The sequence below is a fragment of the Gorilla gorilla genome, chromosome 8 (genome assembly GCF_029281585.2).
Source record: "Gorilla gorilla gorilla isolate KB3781 chromosome 8, NHGRI_mGorGor1-v2.1_pri, whole genome shotgun sequence".
NCBI classification, from domain to species: domain Eukaryota; kingdom Metazoa; phylum Chordata; class Mammalia; order Primates; family Hominidae; genus Gorilla; species Gorilla gorilla.
Window position 1 is genome coordinate 24,053,042 of NC_073232.2, and position 17,461 is coordinate 24,070,502.

Below are 17,461 nucleotides of genomic sequence, written 5' to 3' on the forward strand. Positions count from 1 at the left end.
AGAGATTTGTGTAGCCTTTTACCCAATTTCCTTTAATGGTAACTGTTATGCAAAACTATAGTATAATATCACAATCAGGATATTGGTGTTGCTACAATCAAGACAGAACATTCCATCACTGCAGGATCATCTCTCCTGCTGCCCTTTTAAAGCCACACCCACCTCCCTCCTCCCTGGCAACCACTATTCCACCCTTTGCATCTATAAATTTTCCCTTTCAAGAATCCTGGCTGGACGCGGTGGCTCATGCCTATAGTCTCAGCACTTTGGGGGGCCAAGGTGGGTAGATCACCTCAGATCAGGAGTTCCAGACCAGCCTGGGCAACATGGTGAAACCCTGTCTCTATGAAAAATACAAAAATTAGCTGGGCATGGTTGCACGCACCTGTAGTCCCAGCTACTCTGGAGGCTGAGATGGGAGGATTGCTTGACCCTGGGAGGCGGAGGTTGCAGTGAGCCCAGAGCGTGCCACTGCCCTCCAGCCTGGGTAACAGAGTGACAGCCTGTCTCAACAAGAAAAGAAAAATAATGTTATATAAATGGAATTATACATGTCACATTTGGGGACTGGCTTTTTCTCCTCAGCATAATTCCCTGGAAATTCATCTAGCAGACCTAGATAGTTTTGTTGTTGTAGTAACATGAAGTGGATCTGTTCCTCCGGTCATACCATTCCAAATCTAAATTTTTATGCAGGGAATAGAGGTACACTGTTTTGGGGGATATTTATCTTAAGGGATCTCAAACAATTTTTTGAATTGTTAACATGAGACTGTCTTCTTTCAAAGAGCCTGTGTACCATCCAGAAAGACTGAGTAGGGGGCCAATATTATATTCCAGACTCTATTTTTACTCAGATAGAACTGAACATATGGGGTACAGTTGTGGTACAGTTTATCACTAGATACATTTTAGTTTGCCTTTTTGTCTTAAATGTCTTAAATGTAAAAATTTAAAGAAAAATAGATATTCCTATGGTGGCTTTTTAAATTTCTTTAAACTGCTATGGACAGACTTGTAATTTTTTTTTTTTTTTTTTTTTTTTGAGACGGAGTCTTGTTTTGTCGCCCAGGCTGGAGTGCAGTGGTGTGATCTTGGCTCACTGCAACCTCCATCTCCTGGGTAAAAGCAATTCTCCTGCCTCAGCCTCCCAAGTAGCTGGAATTACAGGTGTGCACCACCAACGGCTGGCTAATTTTTGTATTTTTAGTAGAGATGGGGTTTTGCAATGTTGGTCAGGCTGGTCTCGAACTTCTGACCTCAGTAATCCACCTACCTCGGCCTCCCAAAGTGCTGAGATTAGAGGCGTGAGCCACCACGCTCAGCCTTGCCAATGATTCTTAATAACCTGTTTTTATTTCACCAGTAACATTAACTTATTGTAACAGAACAGACGAGCCAAAAGAACAAACAGCTGTTCAAATCTGTACACATATTACCAGGGCGAGACTTTCTAAAAAGTCAAAAAACAACAGATGTGGAGAAAAGGGAATGCTTATACACTATTGGTGGGAATGTAAATTAGTACAACCTCTATGAAAAACAGCACGAAAATTTCTCATGGAACTAAAAATAGAACTACATTCTACCCAGCAATCCCACTACCGGGTATCTTCTTAAAGGAAAATAAATCATTCTATCCAAAAGATACCTGCACTTGTATGTCTATTGCAGCACAATTCACAATAGCAAAGATATGGAATCAACCTAAGTATCCATCAGCAGATGATGGGATAAAGAAAACGTTGTATATGTATACCAGGGGATATTACTCAGCCATATAAAGAGAATGAAATTACGGCTTTTGCAGCAACGTGGGTGGAACTGGAGGCTATTATCTTAAGTGAAACAACTCAGAAAAAAATAAGAAAATAAAGATTTTTTAAAAACCCTCAGAAACAAAAAAAAAATACCACATGTTTTCACTTATAAGTGGGAGTTCAACAGTGTGTACACAGGGTCATGGAGTGTGGAATAATAGACACTGGAGGCTTGGAAAGGTGGGAGGGGGTGAGGGATGAGCAATTACCTTTTGGGTACAATGTACAGTATTTGGGTGATGGTTACACTAAAAGCCCAGATTTCCCCACTACACAATATATCCATGTAACAAAACTGCACCTGTGACCAGGTGTGCTGGCTCACACCTGCAACCCCAGCACCAAGGTGGGCAGATCACCTGAGGTCAGGAGTTCGAGACCCACCTGGCCAACATGGCAAAACCCCGTCTCTACTAAAAATACAAAAATTAGCCAGCCATGGTGGCAAGCACCTGTAATCCCAGCTACTCAGGAGGCTGAAGCAAGAGAATCACTTGAACCCAGGAGGCAGAGGTTGCAGTGAACCGAGATCACATGACTGCACTCCAGCCTGGGTGACAGAGTGAGACTCCTCAAGAAAAAACAAACAAACAAACAAAAACTGCAATTGTACTCCCTAACTCTATAAAAATGAAAAATACTTTTCTAAAAGAATTTTTTTTTTTATACTTTAAGTTCTGGGATACATGTGCAGAACGTGCAGTTTTGTTACATAGGTATACATGTGCCATGGTGGTTTGCTGCACCCATCAACCGGTCACCTACATCAGGTATTTCTCCTAATGTTATCCCTCCCCTAGCCCCCTATTCCTCGACAGGCCCCAGTGTGTGATGTTCCCCTCCCTGTGTCCATGTGTTCTCATTGTTCAACTCCCACTTATGAGTGAGAACATGCTTGGTTTTCTGATCTTGTGATAGTTTGCTGAGAATGATGGTTTCCAGCTTCATCCATGTCCCTGCAAAGGACATGAACTCATCCCTTTTTATGGCTCCATAGTATTCCATGGTGTATATGTGCCACATTTTCTTAAAAAGAACTTTTAAAGACACCTGGTTTAAGCAAGTACGATTGAGTTAACTATGTAGTTTCAGTATACTTCTAAGTATTACAGCTCATGCTAATAGCAAAAATATACATGATACATCAAGTTAACAGTATGCCTCTCCCTCTAAATGTTAGGTCATGATAGCATTTGGAAGTCTTCAAAAGGAAAAATTCCTCATATGCTGTATTCTAAATTCCATATTTTTCTATCAGCTCCTTTGCTTTAGAAATATAGGCACTCATTGCATCTTCCGTCGACAACCCTAGAAAGATACAAACAGGTTATCTCCCTGATTGGTGCACTGGGAAATTAAGAAAGTTTGCTTTAAACTTGCGAAAGACTAAAAAACCTTTTTTGAGGTTCCATGCTTCCCATTTGGCTTTGCCTTTTAAATCTAGCATTCCTGGACACGCTGGCAAAAGAAGGAGACATGCATTTGCAGGTTAACATTTTACTGTGCACTTCTATAGACATTGTTCAAACGGAGTACATTACTATATTTTAAGTAATGATATATTATATTATAATTGCAATTAATATATTAATTGTAACATATGAATATATTAATATTAATAATATATAATACCAATATTAATGTCTCCAACTATTGCTTGTTTGTAAAGCCCATAGAGTTCTTTCAGTTCTCCATCATCTGGTCTTGCTTTCAGCTTCCTCACATCTTCTGCAGCCCTGTCAAAATCAGCCTAAAGGAAAAACAAACAAACAAACAAACAAAAGGAGCATTTTACCACCAAGGAATAGGAACTCAAAGAGCAGGAAGAGGAAGGTTTCAAGAAGAAATGAACTTCTGCTGCTCTGGTTCTATCAGAATCATCTTAATTTACTTGAATTCCTAGGAGTTCACCTCTCCTGGGACTTACCTAATATGAAGAACTACAGAAAATTCTTAATACAGAAAATGTTCGGTTTACCTTCTTTTTTTTTTTTTGAGCCAAGGTCTGGCTCTCTTGCCCGGGCTGGAGTGCAGTGCAGTGGCACCGTCTCCACTCACTGCAACCTCTACTTCTGGGGCTCAAACCATTCTCCTACCTCAGCCTCCCAAGTAGCTGGGACTACAGGGGTGCACCACCACACTCGGCTAATTTTTGTATTTTTTGTAGAGATGGGATTTTGTCATGTTGGCCAGGCTTGTCTTGAACTCCTGACCTCAAGTGATCCCCCTGCCTCGGCCTCCCAAAGTGCTGTGACTACAGGCTTGAGCCACTGCACCTGATGGTGAGTTTGCTTTTTTTTTTTGAGACCGAGTCTCACTCTGTTGCCCAGGCTGAAGTGCAGTGGCAAGATCTCGGATCACTGCAACCTTCGCCTCCTGGGTTCATGCCATTCTCCTGCCTCAGCCTCCCGAGTAGCTGGGATTATAGGCACCTGCCACCGCGCCTGGCTAAGTTTTGTATTTTTAGTAGACACGGGGTTTAACCATCTTGGCCAGGCTGGTCTTGAACTCCTGACCCTGTGATCCACCCACCTTGGCCTCCCAAAGTGCTGGGATTACAGGTGTGAGCCACCGTGCCCAGCTGCTTTTCTTTCTTTTTTTTTTTTTTTTGGCATTATTTATACTCAATAAAGGTTTCTCAATCACCTCGCAGATGCGCCCTTCCTCTTCTGCCTCAGTCCAACTTTACTACATGCAGGGGCTTCGCTACCAGTTAATACCATTGTCTAGGGCGTTTCTCTTCCAGTGCCCTCATGCCTACATTCTTTAATATCAGTATTATTTAGACCTAGCCAGTTTCTGAGGGTAATCAATATTCCTGATTTGGCTGAATTGCTTGTACAGATTCCTTTCCACACTAGACCTAAATTATAAGATTTATTGCAACTGATTTCTAGAAAAGAGGAGTTGTTTAGCCAATTTAGAGCTTATTAGGGAAAACTTTGTATACCAATATGCTTGAGTAGTATGTTTTTAGACTTCCTGGAAACTCTATATACAATGTACTTAAGCCTGGTGTGGTGGCTCATGCCTGTAATCCTAGCACTTTGGGATGCTGAGGCAGGGGGATCGCTTGAGGTCAGGAGTTCGAGACCAGCCCGGCCAATATAGCAAAACCCTGTCTCTACTAAAAATACAAAAATTAGCTGGGCTTGGTGGTGCGTGCCTGTAATCCCAGCTGCTCAGGAGTCTGTGGCACAAGAATTGCTTGAACCTGGGAGGCGGAGGTTGCAGTGAGCTGAAATAGCACCACTGCACTCTAGCCTGGGCGACAAAGTGAGACTCTGTCTCAAAAACAAAAACAAAAAACCAAATGTACTTAAGTAGTTTAAGCCTTGTCCTAAGTTACCTCTGATAACTGGGACCTCCCTAACCCCGCAAGACCCTCAGGCCAGCCCAGGGTTCAGCCAGTGGCTGAAATAGACAAGGAAGTCCAGTCTACTCCAGAGCCTGAGTGTTCCCAGAATCTTTATCCTTTTCCCTTTCTAACCTCTTAGTTTATACTCTACAAAGAGCTTTGTGACTAGTTTCCTTTATAGATTTTTAAACTAAACTGTGTCTTACCTTGCCTTATTTTTTAAAACACAGGATAAGCAGGAATTGTCAGTAGGCTGGCTGTCAAACAGGGGAAGTTCAAGGACATATGCTGGCCACCCCCTGCCCCCCATACTTCTTCTCTGATGCCAGAGCTCCCTTTGGATCCAAAGGCCTAGGAGAGAAAGTGGATAGCCCCACTGTAACCTCAGCACCCTGCGGGCTCAGCGGAGTGGCAGGGTCAAGTTTCCTTCCAGCCCCAAAGACATGCAGTACTGTGGCAGGCCAGGTTTCCCTAATGGCTAAACAGGCAGGCCTCCATAACAACCGTTTCAGCACCGACTGAGTGGTTACGTTAAATACTAAAAGCAGAAAGAGCCAGTGCCCTCATACGAAGACTCCAAGGTAACAAAAGCCCACCAAGAGTTTTGCCCAGGCCCTTCCTGGGGCTTGAAGCATGACAAGATAATGAAGGAATTCTTAACAGGACCCATTTAGGATTAAACAAGTTTTATTGGGGTCTGAAGGAACTCCCCAACCCTCCATGATTTAGCAGGAAATAAGATAAGGGTAATCACCGCAGCACCTGGACCCATCCAGATTAAGTAAATTTACTGAGGCTCCAGAGGAAGGTCTTCAGAACTCAGCCCTTAGTTATAGATTAGAAGAAGTTCATCACTTAAGGTTTTAGATGAACGCACACTTACATGCAGACATATAACTTAGAAGGCATATCAGCTCTGGAAACTGTAATTTTGAGTTGGCTTCACAATAATTTGCAGGCCTTCTCCTTACACCCAGCTACAGAAATCAAATCTCTTCTCTCCCAGTTTATCTGCATCTCGTTATTGAGCTGAGAGAATAAGCAGCCGGGCTCTCAGCTTGGTCCACGAACAGTAGCACAACCAGAACAGTTGTTTTGTGAAGAGCACAATCACCTGTAAGTTGGAGATGAGGGTCTTCAGCCTAAATAACCTTGAACATGGCCCATCCTCCTACCCAGTTCCCACAGGGGACTGAGAAGCACAGGGGCATGGAACAAGGGATGCCTTGTCTTCTGAGTGTCTTCCTAAGAAACTCTTGGCTGCTTTATACATAATGCCATGGTTAAGAACATGGCTCTGGAGCTAGACTGCCTTGGTTGGAATCTCAACTCCATCTCTTAAGAGCTGTGTGACCAGGCTGGGCGCAGTGGCTCACACCTGTAATCCCAGCACTTTGGGAGGCCAAGGCAGGTGGATCACCTAAGGTTGGGAGTTTGAGACCAGCCCGACCAACATGGAGAAACCCGTCTCTACTAAAAATACAAAATTAGCTGGGCATAGTGGCACATGCCTGTAATCCCAGCTACTCAGGAGGCTGAGGCAGGAGAATCGCTTGAACCCTGGAGGTAGAGGTTGCAGTGAGCCGAGATCATGCCACTACACTCCAGCCTGGGCAACAGAGCAAGACTATCTCAAAAAAAAAAAAAAAAAAAGGTACTTGCAATAAAGCAAGACATAAGAAATACTTTTAGTTTATGGTTTAGCAAAGAACACAAATTCTTTTTATACACTCAGCTTTGTAAGTAGCATAGAAAAAATAAAAACTAGAAAGATGTATACTAAAGATATGTAAACAGTAATTGCCTCTGATTATTGGCAAGTTATGTAGTTTTAAAATATTTTTGTACTCTCCAAATCTTCTATAATGTGCATGGATTGTGTTTATAATAAGAACAAAATTGAAATTCTACATGAGTGGCTGAGCTGCTTAAGGGCAAGGCTATGCAGAAGGGGTGTAGGACCTTCCTCTGTAGGTTTATAGGCCATCTCAGGTGTTCTGCTTGCTGTAAAGTCTCATATTATTTTCCAGTGACAGCAACTCAACTCCTTTTGAGGTGCCAAGCCTTAATTAGAATTCTAAGCCTTCTTGAAAACCCATATGAGGGCTGGGTGCAGTGGCTCACGTCTGTAATCCCAGCATTTTGGGAGGCTGAGGGAGGTGGCTCACTTAAGGTCAAGAGTTCGAGACCAGCCTGGCCAAAATGGTGAAACACCGTCTCTACTAAAAATACAAAAAATTAGCTGGGCATGGTGCCTCACACCTGTGATCCCAGCTACTCAGGAGACTGAGGCAGGAGAATAGCTTGAACCCAGGAGCAGAGGTTGCAGTGAGCCAAGATCCTGCCACTGCACTCCAGCCTGGGTGACAGAGCAAGACTCCGTCTCAAAAAAAAGAAAAAAGAAAAGAAAAAAAGATCTAATGAAAGTCCTGGACCCCTCTGCACAGAAGAGCTATGCCCTCACACAGTTTCCCATGCCGTTTCAGGGGTCCCCGCTCTTTCTCCCTCCCCAGGTAGGGAACTCAGTTCTAGAGCAGTGGCCAGCATCATTCTCTCTGTCTAGCCTGTCTGGTTCTGGCACCTCAGTGCAATACATTCCTGCCTTAAGGGGCTGTTCTGATGCACCTTCCCGCAGGAGGCCTTTCCCATCCCAGCCATGATGAGCTGGAGTACAAACAACATTGGCCTTGGCCAGGATACTCAGGTTTGACTTCCAGCTTTGAGACACACTGCCCTGGGACTCAATGCAACAAACAAAGCTCCTCTAAGATGCAGCTTCGGCCACAAAAAAGAGAATATCAGCCTCTTTTTGTGCTAGGGTTAAGGATGATTAAGAATATAATTTTCTTTTTGAGACAGTCTCGCTCTGTTGTCCAAGCTAGAGTACAGTGGCACAATCACGGCTCACTGCAACCTCCGCCTCCTGGTTCAAGCGATCCTCCCACCTCAGCCTCCCAAGTACCTAGGATTACAGGCATGCACCACCACGCCTGGCTAATTTTTTTGTGTTTTTAATAAAGATAGGGTTTTTCCATGTTGGCCAAGCTGGTCTTGAACTCCTCAACTCAAGTAACCTGCCTACCTCTGCTTCCCAAAGTGCTGGGATTACAGGCGTGAGCCACGATGCCCGGCCAAGAATGTAAAATATTCTTGATTTGATTCTATGGAGTCTGCCCTCCCAGAGCTCATCTCACAGCTCATACTAATTAACAAACCTACTTACTGAACACCTCCGACAGGCCAGGCCTTTGCCAGGCAGATGGGCACGCACAAGGCAGTGTGCTTGAAGGCGCTCATAGCCTGGTGGGAGATGAACAGGGCAACGGGGACCACATGGGACTTGCTGCAAATAAGGTGCAGCAGTTGCTCTAGGAACACAGGAGGTAGCACAGACGGGAAGGTACGGAACGGAAAAAGCCATCCCTGAGATGAGATGGTGATTGTGCTAGGGGGATCGGGTCTGCGATTGTTGGCTGCAGAAGGGCAGGGAAAGCTGCTCCCAGCAGTGTGGACAGAACTTACTAGAGCTCAACATAAAGCCTATGCGGGGTTGCATAAATACTCACAAATAAATAAATAAACAATCAATCAATAATCACCTTGGCAGCACCCACAGGGCCTCACGGACTGCTGGTGGGTGGCGTGAGCCTGGTCTGAGTCTATTAAGTACATCCTTGTTGGATGGTTAATGAGTGGGCAGACTTTAGGGGGATCAGAAAGTTATCATAGGTGAGATGCAGCTTTAAATATAGAGCCATGGACATTGAATTCCAAAGCATTCTTGTTACCAGTGGAGGGTGCCCAAGTTCTTGGCATTTTGAACAAAAAATTGGACAAAATGCACAAACAAAGCAAGGAAAGAATGAAGCAACAAAAGCCGAGATTTACTGAAAGCGAAAGTACATTCCACAGGGTGGGAGCAGGCCGAGCACAGGGACTCAAGATGCCTGTTACAGAATTTTCTGTGCTTAAACGCCCTCTAGAGGCTTCCCACTGGTTACTTGGTGTGCATCCTATGTAAATGAAGCAGCGGCCTGCAATCAGAGGCTGAAGTTACAAAGTTACACTTCTATGCAAATAAAGACTTGGCTCACGATCAGTCTGACTGGTTGGGGAAAGCAACCAATCAGAGGCTGAAATGAAGTTACGAAGGTACATTCCTGTGCAAATGTCTGAATGGTTGCAGAAAGCAACCAGTCAGAGATACTTTCAATTTTCCATCTGCCACACAGAAAGTGGGGAGGAGGTTGCAAAGGGAGTAGCCTCCGGTCCTTTTATTACACAGGTGTGGAAAGTTGGGGTTTTCCTTTTGATTTACTTCTACAAAGTCAGTGTGAATCGGCCTTAGGTTCCCTGCCTCCAGACCCTATTCTCCTGCCTCATCCTGAGAGAAAGGCATCACAGTTTTGCAGTATCCTGTTGCAGAGCTGGGCTTGCTGCCTTTGGCAGGAACTGCAGCCAATGCTGAGCTGATTTCTCCTGAGCGAGGGGTCCTCGGCATCCTGGGTGAATGTTTTGTGCATTATCTCCCGGTCACCCGAGCTTGGGATTCTGCAAGACAAACTGCCTTAAGGCTACTACAGCCCCTCCCTGGACTCTCTCCTGTTCAACTTTTGACACTAGGCTCCCTCACCCCACCTTTGGCGTAGAAGTTACGCCAGCATCACTCACACTGGGTACATCCTAGGTGCATCCTTCCATGCTGACTAGGCGGGCTGCTGTGTAAATTACCTTTCACATTTCAGCCCCGCTGAAGACAGCCTCTGAGGGTGGCTCTCACCTCACCTGACTTTACTTTCTGCAGTGAACATGGTCATCCCACATAGGGGGTTGGCAAGGTCTTCTTGAGCAATTCTTTCCCATTGAGCAACCCAATTAAGAAGATAAAAAATTCTCACACTCAAGGAACTGCAGGGTTCTTAGGTCACACAAATGTGGGCTGGGGGAAGAGGTTAGTCTTTTTTGCCAGTTGTTAAAATCATCAGTCCCCTAGACTTGAAAAGATACATATTCTAGAGGAAGAAGTCTGCTTTTTAGCTTCATCATCTAGGAAAGAAATTTGTCCATTTAGGATAAACATCAGCTCTCCTAAATGCTTTGGTGAGGATAGAAACATATTGTAATTTTCAGATAAAATCAGGAGGCTATAGCTGAATTAGAAATTCCATTTGTTTTGCTACTCCAATGACAGTCTGCCAGTATACTTATTCTTGTGTAAATAAATAGAAGACTGGGGACCCTGAACTAGTCACCTTTCCTCTCATTTCCACTCAGTGAGCATCTTGGCAGAACACTAGTACCAATATGATCCCCGCACATGCCAGTGAGGTAATAAAGACAGAAGAGATTTCAATACGTCAGCCAGTTATTAGTTGTCATTTTTAAAAGTTACTTTCGGCTGGGCGTGGTAGCTCACATCTATAATCCCAGCACTTTGGGAGGCTGAGGCAGGCAGATCACTTGAGGTCAGGAGTTCAAGACCAGCCTGGCCAACATGGTGAAACCCTGTCTCTACTAAAAATACAGAAATTAGCCGGCCGTGGTGGCAGGCACCTGTAATTCCAGCTACTAGGAGGCTAAGGCAGGAGAATTGCTTGAATCTGGGAGGTGGAGGTTGCAGTGAGCCAAGATCACGCCATTGCACTCCAGCCTGGGCAAAAGAGCAAGACACCATCTCAAAAAAAAAAAAAAAAGTTACCTTCCTCCAATATTGTTGACACGCAAATGCATTATTACTAGATAATATCATGGGTCGATGTTAATACTTCTTAGCATACTGCTTTTCTGTGATGTTCCTCAACTCTTAATTCCTCGTTGCAAGTATTTTAAAAGCAAACAACAAAAAACCAAAGTACTAAGCTAAAAAGGAAACTTTCAGATCTTTCAGGAAATTTTAGAAAGAACGTTTTGATCATTTTGGAGAGAGTTCAGTATAGACACATAAGTCATGCACAAGAATATTTGAGCCAGGCAAGGTGGCTCATGCCTGTAATCCCAGCACTTTGGGAGGCCGAGGAGGGTGGATCGCTTGAGCTCAGGAGTTGGAGATCAGCCTGGGCAACACAGCAAAACCAAATGTCTACAAAAAATACAAAAAAAGAAGGCCTGGCGTGGTGGCTGACACCTGTAATCCAAGCACTTTGGGAGGCTGAGGCGGGCAGATCACCTGAGGTCAGGAGTTTGAGACCACCCTGACCAACATGGAGAAACTCCATCTCTACTAAAAATACAAAATTAATTGGGTGTGGTGGCACATGCCTGTAATCCCAGCTACTCAGGAGGCTGAGGGAGGAGAATCGGTTGAACCCAGAAGGTGGAGGTTGCGGTGAGCCAAGATCGCGCCATTGCACTCCAGCCTGGGCAACAAGAGTGAAACTCCGTCTCAAAAAAAAAAAAAAAAAAAAAATAGCCAGATGTGGTGGCAGGTGCCTGTGGTCCAAGCTACTTGGGAGGCTGAAGTGGCAGGATCACTTGAGCCCAGGAGGTCAAGGCTGCAGTGAGCTGAGATTATGCCATTGCACTCCAGCCTGGGTGACAGAGTGAGACCCTGTCTCAAAACAAACAAAATGTTCCACCACAAGCTTATCCTTATTGGACTTCTACCACATGCCAAACATTGTTTTAAATGCTTTATACATATAACTCATTTAATGTATCTCTCCTCCATTTTTAGATAAAGAAACTGAGGCACGGAGAGGTTAACTATGTCACAGGCTAAGTAGAAGTGAGGCACACATTTGAACCCAGATGGCCCTGAAGTATGTATTATAACTTTACGCAGGATAACGTCTTGCCTGACTGAAATGGTTAAAGAAGTGAGCCACGTTCTATGAAATTTTGTGCATGTAAAAGATTACATTTTAGAGGCCGGGCATGGTGGCTCACGCCTGAAATCCCAGCACTTTGGGTGTCCAAGGCGGGTGGATCACTTGAGGTCAGGAGTTGGAGACCAGTCTGGCCAACACAGCGAAACCCCATCTCCACTAAAAATAGAGAAAAATAGCCAGGAGTGGCGGCGCACGCCTGTAATCCCAGCTATTTGGGAGGCTGAGATAGGAGAATCACTTAAACTTGGGAGGCGGAGGTTGCCGTGAGCTGAGATTGCACCACTGCACTCCAGCCTGGGTGACAGAGTGAGACTCCATCTCAAACAGCCTGGGTGACAGAATGAGACTCCATCTCAAAAAAAAAAAAAAATTACAAAAATCAGCTGGGCGTGGTGGCGTGCACCTGTAACCCCAGCTACTGGGGAGGCTGAGACATGAGAATCGCTTACACCTGGGAGGTGGAGGTTGCAGTGAGCAGAGGTTGCAGTGAGCAGAGATCGCACCAACTGCGCCTCAGCCTGGGCAACAGAATGAGACTCTGTCTCAAAAAAGAAAAATAAAATTACATTTTAGAATATTTAATAATGAGAAAATGCTCATATTACTGTTTTACGTGTAGGAATAAAACTGTATATACACAATAACATCATAGGTATGTGTGTAGATATATGCCACACACACACACACATGGAAAAAAACATACTAGGACATACTAGGAATTACCCTAGCATGTAGCAGTGATTATCACCTGGGTGAAGGAATTATGATTGGATTATTATCAGGAATTATTACTTTATATTTGTTGTCTTTTCCAAAGTTTTCCACCCTTAACAATTTTTTTCACATACCTATAAAACAGTATTTTTAAATCGGAGCCTCACAGATCTCTTCTGCTCAGTATGACACTAAGAGAGGTCCTGGAGGTCCCAACGAGCGAAGGGGCGGGAGCGGGGGATCTCGACTCCCTCTCGGAGACGGAGAGAGGAGGAGGCCCGCTCCGTGCTCCCCGGCGCTCGTGCCTTGCCTGCTTTTCCGCTCACCCGGCCCCTGGGGTCCGGAAGGGTTGCCCTTGGAGCCCTGGCTCGCCGTCAGCAGACACAGGTGCGGTCTACACTGCCATCTGGGGAGCTGGGGAAAGAGTGGGCGTGTCCCCCGGGTCACCGCCGACCGCTCCCAGGGGCGCCAAGCCCACCCGGAGCCCCACTTAAGCACTCCCCTCGCGGAGCGCCCCTCCCGCTTGGCCTCCCCGCGCCCCGGGTACCTGCAGGGCCATGGTGGCGGCGGCCGCGTTGTTGCTGCTGCTGTTGTTGTTGTCCGGTGCTCTGCCCCCTCTCGCACCAGCCGCTTCTTAAAGGGCCGCGTCTCCTCCGGCCGCTGCCATTGGCCGCGCTCCCGGCCCGGCCGCCTCCCATTGGTCGCGGGCGCGGGGGCGAGGCTGGGCGGTGAGCGGTACTGCACGCCGGGTTCCCCAGGCTGCAAATGGAAAGGCGAAGACAGGAGAATTTAAATGAGTTTCTCTCCGCTCTTGGCTCTCTCTTCTATTCTTTCTCAAGCGGTTCTTTGCAGGAAACCCAGAGAGGTCTCCGTAGGGCACAGGCCTCCCCTGGAATGCCTTCGAAAGAAAGAAAGAAGGAGAGAGACAGAGAGAGAGAGACAAAAAAATATATATATATATAGATATATTTATCTAGAGAGACCCGCCCCAACTCTCTTAAAATACATATGTAATTTTTTCAATTTAAAAAAATTTATATATGTAAATATGTATTGGCCGGGCGCGGTGGCTCACGCCTGTAATCCCAACACTTTGGGAGGCTGAGGCCGGCAGATCACCTGAGGTCGGGAGTTCGAGACCAGCCTGACCAACATGGAGAAACCCGGTCTCTATTAAAAATACAAAATTAGCTGGGTGTGGTGGCGCATACCTGTAATCCCAGTTACTCGGGAGGCAGAGGCAGGAGAATCGCTTGAACCCGGGAGGTGGAGGCTGTGGTGAGCCGAGATTGCACCATTGCACTCCAGCCTGGGCAACAAGTGTGAAACTCCGTCTCAAAAAAAAAAAGAATAAGTAAATATGTATTTAAAATTTTATAAATTAAAAATTTATATATATAAATTTTTTTCAGAGGTGGGGGTCTTCCTAGGTATATATATTATATATATTTTCTCTACAAATTATATATAAATATATATATTTAAAATTTTAAAAATTAAAAATTTTATAAATTAAAAGTGCAAATTAAAAAATATATATATATATATTTTTTTAAGAGAGGTGGGGGGGGGTCTCACTTGGTTGCCCAGGCTGGTCTCGAACTCCTGACCTCAAGTGATCCTCCCACCTCGGCCTCCCGAAGCACAGGATTCCTTCTTTATACACACTTCTCTCCTGTCCATGATTCCTAGAAACGTGGATGATGGATGTGTCTCCTCCACGCTGCCTCCAGGCGCTGTTTATCATGAGAGAAAGTGGCCTGTGGTTTGCACCTCTTGTCCTCTTTATAAAGCAAAACCACCTAAATTCTGGACACATGCTACAATCAGCTTAACTCGTTTTTAATTATGGTAAAGGCACAGGACTAAACGCCTATTCAATTTGACTCAGTTTTCTAGGGGAACAAACCCAATGTCACTCCAAGTCTGCAGACACACCGAATAGGATTACATTTCCAAAGGACTGGAACCGAATTGGGTGGTCACATGAGAAGCTAATTTCCAACACTTCGCTTAAACAGTAGCATTGGTGGAGAAGGGTGACTGGGAGAAAAAAGAAACTCAATGTCGGCAAAGTGACTGAGCTTCAACGTACAACAATGCAACAAGAAACCTTTCAGCTTGCTTTTGCATAAAGCCACATTTTTAAAATATTTGCGTTTTCATGAAAATCTTTTTTTTTCTCCTCACAAATATTTTCCTGGTGAAATCAGTGCATTTCCAAGTGAAGGACCAAAAGCAAAATGTTAGAAAAACCTACTGGGCAGTTGTTTGTGTTTGAAGTCCTAGACGATGGGAAAGGTCCCGTGGGGGTACTGAGGCTCATGGCAGCTTCAGCACAGCCAGGCCTTTCTCTGTTAGCCTAGTCCTGGCTGCGGGCAGAAGCCAGCCTGTGGTGTTTCAGCGGGAAATACTGCACTGAGTTCAGGTATCAGTCCATATCTTCAGCTGAGACATTCTGGAATTATCGTCACTGTAAGAATCCAGAAGAGGAGAGGGACGGACGCTACATTGTTCTCTGCTTTTTCCTCTAAATCCAGAATGTTCTTTTAAGACCTCTTTTGAAAGTATTTTCTTCTCCTGGGTTGCCATTCCCCATCTCATTGCCTAGCCATGTGTGTCTTGTCTCGAGATGCAAGAAGGGGCCAGGCGCGGTGGCTCACGCTTGTAATCCCAGCACTTTGGGAGGCCGAGGTGGGCGGATCACTTGAGGTCAGGAGTTCAAGACCAGCCTGGCCAACATGGCAAAAACCCTTCTTCTAAAAATCTCTTCTAAAAATACAAAAATTAGCTAGGCATGCTGGTGGGCACCTGCAATCCCAGCTACTTGAGAGGCTGAGGCAAGGAGAATTGCTTGAACCTGGGAGCCGGAGGTTGCAGTGAGCCAAGATCTTGCCACTGCACTCCAGCCTGGGCAACAGAGTGAGACTCTGTCTCAAAAATAAATAAGATAAAATAAAATAAAATAAAATAAAAACCATAGCATGAGTTTCAGAATAGGTTTTTCTTTTTCTATAAAAAAAATCCTTTGGGATTCTGATAGGGATTGCATTGAATCTTTAGTACTGTCAAGATGAACATTTCTTAACCCTGGCAGTACATTCAATTACCTGGGGAAAAAAAGATACAAACCCCAGTCTGATCCCTAATTCCCACCACCATTTTGATGTAATGGCTGTAGGGTTTGACCCAAGCCTCACGAATGATGCATCCATGGTTTTGCTCTCTTCTCTGCAATGACAATTTAGCTCTCCTTGGCTGAATAGTACATGTGGTCCTCCGGGATGGACCACGTCCTGCTGACCTCTTCAACCACATCTCTCGCTATTTCCCACAGGCATGGATGCTCTACCCCAGGTAACTGAAAGACTTCAAGTTCCCTTTCTCCACTTTGGTAGATAGTTGCCACTCCACTGTCTGGCACACCTTTGTCCTTCTTTTCATTTTCTTTTCCTTTTCTTTTCCCTCCCTCCCTCTCTCTCTCTTTGATTTTGTTTTTTCTTTTCTCTTTATTTCTCTTTCTTCTCTCTCTCTTTCTTGTTTGTTTTTGAGACGGAGTCTCAATCTATCACCCAGGCTGGAGTGCAGTGGTGAGATCTCAGCTCACTGGAACCTCCACCTCCCGGATTCAAGTGTTTCTCCTGCCTCAGCCTCCCTAGTAGCTGGGATTACAGGCGTATGCCACCATGCCCAGCTAATTTTTGTATTTTTAGTAGAGATGGGGTTTCGCCATGTTGGCCAGGCTGGTTTCAAACTCCTGACCTCAAGTGATCCGCCTGCCTTGGCCTCCCAAAGTGCTGGGACTACAGGTGTGAGCCACCATACCTGGCTCCTTTTCCCACTTTCTTAACAGCCAACTCCTCCTTCAAGACTTAGCCGACATGGCAACACCTCCAGGAAGACTTTGAGACAAGAAATAGCTTTAGTCTGGTCTTCTCGTCTATGAGCCTCTGGCCATCTCTCTCCGTCTTTCTTCTGTTCTCATTCTTACCTGCCTTCAAAGGGCTTCTGCTCCACTTGGCCTCCCGGCTGTTCTAACAGGCCTATTGCACTGCTGCTCTCCCGTCTCTACCTCAGAATTATCTTCCCAGGGTCGGCCTGGCTCAGTGCTTCCACTCCTCTAGGTCTTTGCTCATCTGTCATTTCAGGAGGCCTTTTATCACCCATCCTAGGACCCCCTTCCACTCTTACCTGCTTTTTCGTGTTGCTTTTGTTTTTGTTTTTTTCTGAGATACAGTCTCACTCTATCACCCAGGCTGGGGTGCAGTGGCATGATCTGGACTCACTGCAACTTCCGCCTCCCAGGTTCAAGTGATTCTCCTACCTCAGCCTCCTGAGTAGCTGGAATTACAGGTGCGCGCCACCATGCCCAACTAATTTTTGTATTTTTAGTAGAGACGAGGTTTCACCATGTTGGCCAGGATGGTCTCAAACTCCTGACCTCAAGTGATCCGCCCACCTTGGCCTCCCAAAGTGCTGGGATTACAGGCATGAGCCACCGCGCCTGGCCTTCCCTGCTTTTTTTCTGTAGCACTTTGAATCATCTGACAACTTAAATCGTTTACTTTGTTTACCGTTTCTCCTCCTTTAGAACTCTGGCTCACCACTTTATCCCCAACACTTAAAATTCAATGAATATCGTACCTGTAGGAAAAGGCGGGGGGGAAGAAAGGGCGGAGGGGGATAAAAAGGAAGGATTAAATGTCTTTCAAATTTCCCCGTTTTCATAAAACAGCACTGCT

The 17,461-nt window shown here is 45.2% G+C and overlaps 1 protein-coding gene across 1 annotated transcript in view; it reads right to left on the minus strand.

Annotated features, from left to right (window-relative positions):
- Window positions 1-17,461, minus strand: part of ACBD7 (acyl-CoA binding domain containing 7) — a 21,739-nt gene continuing 4,278 nt past the window's right edge. The window contains exons 2-5 of the mRNA XM_004049086.5: window positions 13,267-13,478; window positions 3,453-3,570; window positions 3,216-3,278; window positions 1-3,128 (exon numbers count right to left, since the gene is read on the minus strand). Of these exons, the coding sequence (XP_004049134.1) occupies window positions 3,055-3,128; window positions 3,216-3,278; window positions 3,453-3,570; window positions 13,267-13,278 (267 nt within the window). The 5' untranslated portion in view covers window positions 13,279-13,478 and the 3' untranslated portion in view covers window positions 1-3,054. The remainder of the gene's footprint in view (window positions 3,129-3,215; window positions 3,279-3,452; window positions 3,571-13,266; window positions 13,479-17,461) is intronic.